Source organism: Ascoidea rubescens (assembly GCF_001661345.1).
Source record: "Ascoidea rubescens DSM 1968 unplaced genomic scaffold ASCRUscaffold_7, whole genome shotgun sequence".
Classification (NCBI taxonomy): Eukaryota; Fungi; Ascomycota; class Saccharomycetes; order Ascoideales; family Ascoideaceae; genus Ascoidea; species Ascoidea rubescens.
Window position 1 is genome coordinate 957,996 of NW_017962919.1, and position 10,695 is coordinate 968,690.

A 10,695-nucleotide genomic window follows, 5' to 3' on the forward strand; every position below is an offset into this window, starting at 1 on the left:
CGTCTGGCTGGACTATGCGTGGTGGCGCATCTGGTTAGATGCTGCTGACTAAGACTGTGTCTGCTGCAGGGATATCACATGAAGTATTACTAACCTACGGTCTCTGATTGGCTGCGTGTTAAGTATGAGTCAAAATGTAACTTGAATTTTTCAGTGCTTTTTTCTCCAGTTCTTGAAGCGTTCGAGGAGCAAAATCGGATTGAAAAACCGTAATCCCTATCCTTTTTGATCTTAAAAGAAAGATATATACTTTGACTGTCTAAGATCAGCAGCTTATTCACATTCATTTGCACAAAAAAAAATGGCATATCTATCTTATTTGGCCTCCAGTTCAACAAAATGTGCCAATTCTTTTATAAATCATCAAAGAAGAGCCTTTTCTTCCTCCTTTGGCTTGAGAATCGGCCAGAATTTGATTGAAAAAATTGTTCAGAAATACAGTGTTGGTTTGCCCAAATCTAAGAAAGTCCATTCGGGTGATTTCGTCTCTATCAAACCTCGACACTGTATGACCCATGATAATACATGGCCTGTTGCATTGAAATTTAAAGGTCTTGGTGCCTCTAAAATTCACGATCAGAAACAAATTGTTATGACTTTGGATCACGACGTTCAGAATAAATCGGAAAAAAATTTGACTAAATACTCAAATATTGAAAACTTTGCAAAGGAATATGGCATAGATTTTTATCCTGCTGGTGCTGGTATCGGCCATCAAATTATGATTGAGCAAGGCTATGCTTTTCCTTTCAGTTTATGCGTTGCAAGTGACTCTCATTCAAATACTTATGGTGGTGTTGGTGCTTTGGGTACCCCGATTGTCAGAACTGATGGTGCTTCCATTTGGGCCACTGGTCAAACTTGGTGGCAGATCCCCCCTGTTGCAAAAGTCATATTAAAGGGTAAACTACCCAAAAACGTAACAGGAAAGGATATAATTGTTTCTCTTTGTGGTATTTTCAACAATGATGAAGTTTTAAATCATGCTATTGAATTCCAATCAGATCACTTAAATGAAATCTCGATCGACTACAGATTAACCATTGCCAACATGACTACAGAATGGGGTGCTTTATCCGGTGTTTTTCCGGTAGATGATGTACTATTGGATTTCTATGTCCAAAGATTACAAAAATTGGGCAATAACCATCCTAGAATCAATAATGATTCAATTCAATCCATTAAAGACGATATTCCTCTAATGAAATCCGATGACGATGCTTTCTACAACAAAACCTTAACACTCGATTTGGAGTCTTTAAGTCCTCATATTAGTGGTCCAAATTCCGTTAAAATTTCAAACTCTTTATACAAATTATCAAATGACAATTTGAAAATCAACAAGGCTTATCTAGTCTCTTGTACAAACTCAAGATTATCTGACATCAAAGCCGCTGCAGATGTCATTAAAGGCCACAAAATTGCTCCTGGCGTTGAATTCTATGTTGCTGCTGCCTCCTCCAACGTCCAAAAAGATGCTGAAGATATTGGTGCCTGGAAAGCTCTTTTAGATGCTGGTGCTACTCCACTACCTGCTGGTTGTGGCCCATGTATCGGTTTAGGGGCCGGTTTATTAAATGAAGGCGAAATTGGTATATCTGCAACTAATCGTAACTTCAAAGGAAGAATGGGTTCAAAGGATGCTCTAGCTTACTTGGCCTCTCCCGAAATAGTTGCTGCATCTGCTGTATTGGGTAAAATTGGTGGTCCGGAGGAAATATATGGCGAAAAGATTCCAAATCCTTCCGAAATTAAAAAATCAGTCACAGTCAACGAAAAACAATCAGATGGAGCACCAGAATTATCTGATGCAGCAGCTCCTGCTCCAGCCGTTGAAATATTAGACGGATTTCCAAAAAAAATTGAAGGTGAACTATTATTTTGTGATACTGACAATCTTAACACTGATGGTATTTACCCAGGAAAATATACTTACCAAGACGATGTGAGCCCAGAAAAAATGGCCGAGGTATGTATGGAAAATTATGATGGAGAGTTTAAAAATAAAGCTCATGCAAACGATATAATAGTTTCGGGTTTTAATTTTGGTACTGGTTCATCAAGAGAGCAAGCTGCTACTGCGATTTTGGCCAAGGGAATTAAAGTTGTTGTTTGTGGTTCATTTAGTAACACCTATTTTAGAAATTCTATCAATAATGCTTTATTATTATTAGAAGTTCCAAAATTAGTTGAACTTTTAAGAAAAAGATATGAAAATAAAGAAAAGGATTTAACCGAAAGAACTGGATGGTTTTTGACTTGGGATGTTGAAACTGCCACAGTCTATGTTAAAGATGATAAAGATAATGTACTATTAAAGGAAAAAGTTGGTGAGTTAGGAACCAATCTTCAAGAAATCATCGTTAAAGGTGGTTTGGAAAGTTGGGTTAAATCCAAGTTGTAACTTTTCTAATTTAGTAGTTCCTGATTTATCTATTTTTTTGGTTTTTTCGGTTTTTTGTATATTTTTTTTAGAAAGTGTTTTTTTTTTAACAGTTTACAGGATATTAGATATTAGATATTAGACATTATATAGTTCTCGCATTTTCTTTTTTTTCTTAGAAATGATTATAATTTATGCTGCTATTAGTGATTTGAATTGTGTAGGTTAATACTTTTTCAATTTATTTTATTAATATTAATATTAAAATTAGAATACAAAATAAAACCAAAAATAAAAACCAACTTCAAAACCAAAAATAAAATATGCGAGATTTTGTAATGGATTTTTAAGTTTTGTATTTTTACCTTGAAAATACTTTGAAGAAGGTTAAATTATTATTGTAATTAATTACATATTAAAGGTATAAACTAAAAGCTATGAAAATCATAAAATTAAACAAAATATATTATCACATGAAAATAAATAAAAATTAAAGTTCAAATAAACTTTTTAGATACTCATAATATCTAATTGGCTTTGTTGGTAACATCAACATTAGAATTTGGATTAGAATTAGAATTAGAATGTAAAGATTTTTCAGAAGATCCTGTAATGCTTGGTTTGTTGAAATTGTTATCAACTTCTCTATTTTCTGGAACATCTGACTTTTCTAATTCCTTATCAACTTCCCTTTGTCTAATTGCATCTTCTTTGTTAAGATCAACACTAGAGATAAAGAGTAATAAAAAGATCATTGGAATAGTAAAACAAGTACTCATAATTGCAAGAATCTTACCAGTTTCCCTATAAGATTGATCAATAGCATTTCTAACATCAGTACCGATTTCAAATTTCATTGCAGTTACAATCGATTTGTAAATAGCAGTAGAGTTTCTTTGATATTCATCAGGCAAATAATCATTAAGATAATTTGGAAGATAATTTGACCAAATAGCACCACAAACACTACTACCAAAACTACCACCTAAAGTCATCGTGGCAAGGAAAATAGCAGTTGAAATAGCAACTTGATCTCTTGTAACAATTGATTGAAGAATAACTTGAGAAGCAGTTTGATAGAAACCACGACCAACACCAAAAATACTTTTTGCAGCAATAAACGAAGCTTCATTTGCAGCTGAGCCAGTGGGCATATCAACTAAATGAATCATAAGACCTTGACCAAGAATAACCATTGGAACCCCAATCCAAACATAAATTCTTGCTCTATTTGTGAAACGCATTAAAAGGCCCACCACAACAGAAGCAATTTGGAAAGAAACTCTTAATGAATTATCAATTCTTGTCGCTTCACCAGGTGATTTATGGGCTGCTACTTGTAAATATGATGGGAAATAAGTAGTAAAGGTGGAATAATTTAAGAAATCAAAAAACCCAAGTAAACAAACAGCAATTACTGTTTTATTTTTTTTCATAAATTTAAAGGGAATAAAAGGATTTTTGGCAACATAGAGATCCCATAAAGTGAAACCAACTAATACAAAAACACCAATAATAAACATTGCAATGAATTCACCTTTTTTCCAACGATAGTTTGTTCCTTTACCAGTAAGCGACAATGGAATTAAAACAAGTCCCAACCCGATAATAAGAAGGAGACCACCGAAAATATCTAACTCGATCCACAATAAATGATAAATTTTTTTGGTTAAAGAACCATCAGGTAACGTTTTCCAAATTTTAACGTTTTTTGCAATACCTTCTTTTTTAGCTTTTCTTTCCATCACAACCATAAGCATAATTAAAGGTAATAAAGTAAATGGCAAAATAATTGCCCACATACCATAACCCCAACGAAAAGTGCTATTTTCAAGAACAGATTCAGCAACAATGGAACCTAGATATAAAGTTGGAATAGTTGTAATAGATTCTGGTAAAGAAGACCAAAAGCCTCTATTGATTAAATTTGTCGTATCAGCAATGAAAACTTGTTGCATAACAGCATAAGCAACATCACCAGTACCTTCAAAAATCATACCAAGACAATAGGTTGCAACATTGTTGCAAGCAGCGTACATAATATAACCAACAGTTAAAAGAAAAACAGCAACGGAAAAACCTTCAGATCTACCAAATACATCAGATAGTTTTGCAACAATTGGATAAGCAACTAATCTAGCAATTTTGTAAATGACACCAGCAGTTGTAATTGCAGAATGTCTTGAAAATGATGAGGTAACATATGGAGAATATGTACCTGCAGCGTATTTGCAAAAAGATATAATTAAGGAAGAAAAAATAAGAAATGAGTAAGCAATAACCAATTTTTTTTTTGTCCAAATTTTTCTTATAATTTCAGCTTTAGCAACACCATGAGAGATCTTAATACTAGAAACATCAGATTCAACATCTCTGTTATCATTCTGTTTTTTTTCGTCGAGATCTTCTCTATAGAAGGGACTCTTGAAGTAATTTTTGTCTAAGAATCTTGGAGGCATTTTGTCTCTTTTTCTTCTTTTTCAAACACACAAATTATGTTTAATAACAAAGAAATAATACTAAGAGGATTAAACGAACTAAGGTAAAATAAAATAAAATAAAATAATTCATAGACAAAAGAAATGTCTTATATCTCTTTGGATAGTATAGAACCGTCGGTAGTCAGAATCATTTTATCAATTTGATCTGGTAGCATAAAGGTTGTTTCAATCCATAAAAGAATATTGGAAAAAACAGTAATATTGTTATTCAAATTGAGAAAATTTGAAGTTTGAAAGTAAGTTATATCCGAAAATTAGCAAATAAAAATCCAGGTCTAAGTCCAGAACTAACCTCCAAAGAGAGCAAAATCCGGAAAAATTGGGGTTTTTGAGTTGTTTTTGTAACAAATGTTCAAGGAAAATAAAAGCGGCGGTCAAGTTTAAGTGAATAAAAATGAGGCAAACAGAGATCAAAAATGAGCTGCCAAAGAAGGTTGGAGCACCCTGAATTAATTAAGCTGTGAAAACTTGCAAAACTCACATACCTGTAAAAACTAGCTATATGTTGGAAATCTGCTGTTAATTGGCTATAAGCCCTCAATATACATCATTCACCAACGTCCTGCTGTCTGTTCCAACATATAGTGCCTTTTGAGTGTGGATCTCATCCAGCAACAAAAGAGATTAGCTTTCAGGACAAGGTGTAATTACTGTTGGCCATTCTTCCTCTTGGTGATCTTAGTGATATGACAAAGCCTGTCTCTGGCAAACTAACAAGATTCAACCTTCCCTCTAGTGCTGTTCACAGCATCAGGGCCCAGAGAGAAGATGTTTCCAAAGCAGCAGTCTATCCCTTGGGCAGGAAAGAAGCCCAACGATTGAAGAAACTAGGAGCTGCGATAATTGCTGTCGTGCTTCTTTTTTTGGTGGTGTCCATTTCGGTCATCTTTGATGGTATAGCATTCTCAAATGTATTCTCATTGAACAAGAACACATACAACAATGGCAATGAGTTTCTCATGGGGAATTACTACATTTACGTTTTTTTGACCTTACCAGTTGTTCTATGGATATGGGTGTTGTTTTCCTGGGTGGGTTTGGAACTATTTCGCAATGCTAAAGGAGCAGGAATATATTCCTGAGTGATCGAACAAAAAAACTAATTACAAGAACTATATAGAAATATACATTAGCCAATCAGGGATAACTAAAAAATAGAGTAGGATAGGACAGGAACAAACAGGAAAAAACTAGATAGGGCAGGATAGGATAGAATAGAATATGAAAGGATCACGTAACAGAAAGACAGTAAAATTTAGTAAATATTTTTAATTTATATACACTGAATAGCAATATGCTTTAATTTTCCAATTTTAAGGATTAATAATTGACCAGAAATCAAGTGAGAACTCTGAACTGTGTCGTTTGGATTTAGCATTTTAATTTTTTTAGAGTTGGAATAAATAGTTAAACCACCATCAATAATTAACCTCTTTGAAGAATTTTTTGAGGTATTATTTATTTTAGAAACAATATCAACAAACCTTTTATGTAAAATATCTGCTGAATTCTCTTTAATTAGTAGTTCAAGATTATTAAAACTTTGAATTATTTTTTTAATATCAATTGATTTAATATTTGTATCACTAAAGTAATAATCTTTCTCATTTTCATTATTGTTACTATTATTATACAAGATTAATTTAACTAAATTAATAGAAGTCGTTATATCGTCTCCATGAATCAAAGAAGTTACTTGGTTTGCTAAGATTAACTGAGGCAATCTTAGGATTTTATTTTGGTTATGCTTTTCAATGATTTTATTGATTTGAGATAAAGGTATAATTGTGAAAATTTTTAGCAATTTTTCAACTTCAGCGTCGGGAGTATTAAAAAGATGGTTATATAAAGCAAAAGGAGAGGTTAAATTTTTATCAATGAAGATTGCATTTCCAGCACTTTTACCATATTTTTCGCCTGATTGAGTGGTTAATAGGGGAACAGTTAAACCATAAACCCGATTATTAACATTTCGAACGTTAATGTTATTATTATTATTATTATTATTATTATTATTATTATTATTATTATTATTATTATTGTCTCCAATATCATTTTCAATATTATTTAACTTTGATATAAATTCAATTCCTGCGGTTATATTTCCCCACTGATCATTTCCACCAACTTGTATTTGACAATTTTTGAATTTATTTAAATAATAAAAATCATAAGCTTGCAAGATTTGGTATGAAAATTCATTAAAGCCCAAACCATTATTGGAAGACAATCTATCTTTTACGGAATCCTTTTGAAGCATTGTATTAATTCTGAAAAGGTTGCCATAGTTTGATAAGAATTGAATGAAAGATAGATCTTTCCACCAAGAATAATTGTTTAGCATTTGGTGATTACCAAACGATGTTAAAGAAGAAGGAGGTAAGAGATTTTTCAATAAGTTTTTATAAAAAACTTGTGAATTTTTAACAAAATCGATCAATTGGTTATTAATGTTGTCCAAGTTATTTAGCCTTGTGTTTTCTTTCATTTTCGATCTTTCAGATAGTCTACCACTTGGGTCACCAACTAGGGAAGTTGCACCACCTACAACAGTTATAATATTGTGGCCTCTTAAGTTTAAATTGAGAAGTAACATTAGAGGCAATAAGTTACCTAGATGTAAAGACGAGGCAGTTGGATCTACACCACAGTAAATTGTGAATTTTTTGTTTGGAATTGTTAGTTCAGAGGGTAGGTTGTCATTTGTTATAGAACTTAAAAGATTTCTTTGTTTAAGTAAAGATAGTATAGGGGTATCGTTGAATTCTTTTTTAAAAGAGAGAGGGTTGATCTTAAAATTTTTAATATAGTTGTATACTTTTGTAGAGTCAGACATATTCAAAGAATCAATATCATCGAACTCGGTATCTTTAATGGGTTGAAAATCATTTTGATAAATATTTGAATTGAATCTTTTAATTGGAAGATTTAGTTTAAAAGAATTACAATATTTGAATGAGCCTGAGCCTAATTTTAGATGTAATCTCAACATTTTCAAATAATTAAAATTCGTAACAAAGCTCTTATTAATGTAAGTAAATATCTATTAAAGCAAAAAAGAAATGTTAGTTCATAACTTTACTAATACACAATATATAAAAAGAAAAAAAAAACAAAGTGAAAAATGAAATGAAAAATCCGAGGGTTCGAAATTTTGATACATGGAAAGTCAGAAAAAAATATAATCATAGTTCAACTCTATAGAAAAGAAAAACTGTCATGATTAGCATGAAATAAAAAATTTGATCATCAGCAAGAATATGGAGAATATGGAGAATATGGAAATAGAAAAAGGATAACAATAATGAATCTCAGACATACATTAGTTATAAAGCAAGGCTAAATAGAGAAGTTAGTAGGAGCCCAACAGTAAAAGCTTAAAGGAAAAACAGGAAAAACTTGAACATGAATAATATCAGGATTTTCAGTGTGATGTCAATCAGCACTCACTCCAAAGAGTGTAAGTCTGGGGCGACAACAAGCTCATCATTATTCAGCAGCAGAAGAAGCAGAAAAGGAAAAAAGCACATACACTTGACGACAGAAGACCTATACAAAACACCCTCCAGGAAGCACAGGAAGCACAGGAAGAAATGAAACAGAGATGAGAAGCTGGAGGGCAGGAAGAGCACATATACTCGGCGCTTAAGTGCGGTTGCCCGGCCGCAACGCAAACAGGGGCTCTGCACGTGCGCACCTCCTTTTGAGGGTAGTATAAAGCGCCTGGTGCGCTGTTGTTTTGGGCTTTCTGGCAGCTATCACTCTTTGTGCTGCGTGTGCTGCCTCTTCTTCTATCTCTTCTGCTTCCTCTCCACTACTCTTCTCCTGCTTCCACAATGGTATGTCTCCCTGCCGCTTGTGTGCTGTTCTGCCTTGCTTTCTTTGCGACTCCCTACTAACATTGTCTTTGTTCGTTGGTCCTCGCAGTCTATTTCTGGGTATGCCTTTTCTCTCTTTTGTTGCTGGCCATCTCAATTGACCCCACATACTAACTCTTTTTCTCTCTTCTAGTGTCTCTGTCTCTGACAAGTCCATAACCGCCTTCCATTCCTTGAAATTGGGCAAAAAATTAAAATATATCATTTTTGCCTTAAATGACGAAAAAACCGAAATTGTCGTTGAAAAAACCTCTTCTAGCACTGATTACGCTGACTTTTTAGAGGATTTGCCTGAAGCCGACTGTAGATACGCCATCTACGACTTTGAATACACTATCAGTCAAGGTGAAGGCAAAAGATCTAAAATTGTTTTCTTCTCCTGGTCTCCTGATGACGCCAAAATCAGAAACAAAATGGTCTACGCTTCCTCAAGGGACGGCTTAAGAAGAGCTCTTAATGGTGTCTATGCTGACATCCAAGGTACAGATCTCAGTGAAGTTTCCTATGATACTGTCTTGGAAAAGATTAACCGTTCTGGTGCTCATTAATCTCTCCAAATCAATTTTAAATAGATCTTCATCAAAAAACTCATTTTAAAATCAATTGATTTCCAATTGAAACTTATTACAATTTTGATTATAATCATAGCCAACTCAATCTAAAAACTAACGTATTGTTGAAATGAAAACAAAAATAATTTTTCATTCTCTGTTTCTCTTATAAATCTATTTATCATTTTTTTTAGGTTTTTTCTATCATTTTCCTCTATCTATCTTAATTTACAATTATTTTTTGTTATTCAATTAACCCAATTAACTTGATCATTAAATTACTTCTATCTATTATCCATTGTAATCTTTATGTATATTATATCATACTATACCCTAGCGTATTTTATATATAATTTTACTGGTACGATTCTTTAATGTTTTTCAAATTGTCCTCCATCACTATTAATGCCTTTGCAAAGTGATTCACCATCAAACTCAAATCCCCAATCAACTTATCTCGAGGATAAATATCAATAAATGCTGCTGGATTCAAGTTGGGCATCATAGGAAACACCCCAATGGGCTGTATGTTTCGATTCCTAAGCGCCGATCCATTAGTAACCCCATTTCCATTCATATTTGCATTATTGTTATTATTGTTATTGTTATTATTGTTATTATTGTTATTGTTATTGTTATTATTGTTATTATCATTACTATCACCATTCTCAAAAATATTGCCGTTGCTATTACCACCAGGCTTCATAGACCCTGTTCCTCGTATTGGCAATGATTTCGATGGTGAAAAGTCAACTCGCTTTGGTGATGGTGTTCGGATCGGCAACCCCGCCGGATTTATCGAATTTATTGAATTGATCGTATTGCTTGGGTTAAATTGACTTAACTGACTTAGCTGATTAATTTGATTAATTTGGCTAATTTGATTATTCATCTGCAAACTTAGCTGTGAACTTATCTGATTATTATTCTGTTGATTAATACTCAGTTGTGAGCTTTTTATGGATTTTAATGTTGGCTTTCGAGATAATTTACCATTCCCATTAAGATTATTTAATGCATTAATATTGTTCAATGTATTAATACTATTAAGATTAATATTCGTCAAATCTCCTCCTCCCAAGATTTTTTTATCATTGTTATTAATAGTATTGCTACTACTAGTATTAATGCTCAAATTACTAGTATTAATTGTCAATGTGCCTGCTCTTGGTCTCATACTACTAAATTTGTTGTTTATACCACTAATGGTTGATTTACCTGTGTTTTGACTCACTAGAATATTACTTGTATTATTACTATTACTATTACTATTACTATTACTATTACTATTATTATTATTATTATTATTATTATTATTATTATTATTATTATTATTATTATTATTATTATTATTATTATTATTATTATTATTATTATTATTA

General features: G+C 32.5%; 5 protein-coding genes across 5 annotated transcripts in view; 2 read left to right on the plus strand and 3 right to left on the minus strand.

Moving 5' to 3' along the window:
• Window positions 1-193: 193 nt before the first annotated feature.
• Window positions 194-2,488, plus strand: LYS4 (homoaconitate hydratase LYS4). The gene has a single exon (XM_020191214.1). The coding sequence runs from the start codon at window positions 302-304 to the stop codon at window positions 2,402-2,404; it is 2,103 nt and encodes a 700-aa protein (XP_020047214.1). The 5' UTR covers window positions 194-301; the 3' UTR covers window positions 2,405-2,488.
• A 422-nt stretch (window positions 2,489-2,910) lies between these two features.
• Window positions 2,911-4,842, minus strand: ASCRUDRAFT_35550 (MFS general substrate transporter; the record flags this gene model as incomplete). Its single annotated transcript, XM_020190619.1, has 1 exon — window positions 2,911-4,842. One exon carries the CDS (start codon window positions 4,840-4,842, stop codon window positions 2,911-2,913), a length of 1,932 nt encoding a protein of 643 aa, XP_020047215.1.
• A 1,219-nt stretch (window positions 4,843-6,061) lies between these two features.
• MSY1 (tyrosine--tRNA ligase MSY1) lies at window positions 6,062-8,191 on the minus strand. Its single transcript, XM_020189298.1, has 2 exons — window positions 7,982-8,191; window positions 6,062-7,915 (listed from the first exon to the last, which is right to left on the minus strand). Exons 1-2 carry the CDS (start codon window positions 8,045-8,047, stop codon window positions 6,158-6,160), a joined length of 1,824 nt encoding a protein of 607 aa, XP_020047216.1. The 5' UTR covers window positions 8,048-8,191; the 3' UTR covers window positions 6,062-6,157.
• A 459-nt stretch (window positions 8,192-8,650) lies between these two features.
• Window positions 8,651-9,434, plus strand: COF1 (cofilin). The gene is made up of 3 exons (XM_020193399.1): window positions 8,651-8,723; window positions 8,812-8,818; window positions 8,892-9,434. The coding sequence occupies exons 1-3, from the start codon at window positions 8,721-8,723 to the stop codon at window positions 9,308-9,310; spliced, it is 429 nt and encodes a 142-aa protein (XP_020047217.1). The 5' UTR covers window positions 8,651-8,720; the 3' UTR covers window positions 9,311-9,434.
• A 234-nt stretch (window positions 9,435-9,668) lies between these two features.
• Window positions 9,669-10,695, minus strand: part of KIC1 (putative serine/threonine protein kinase KIC1) — a gene marked incomplete at both ends in the record, with an annotated part of 3,256 nt that continues 2,229 nt past the window's right edge. Inside the window, one exon of the mRNA XM_020194877.1 lies at window positions 9,669-10,546. Within this exon, the coding sequence (XP_020047218.1) occupies window positions 9,669-10,546 (878 nt within the window). The remainder of the gene's footprint in view (window positions 10,547-10,695) is intronic.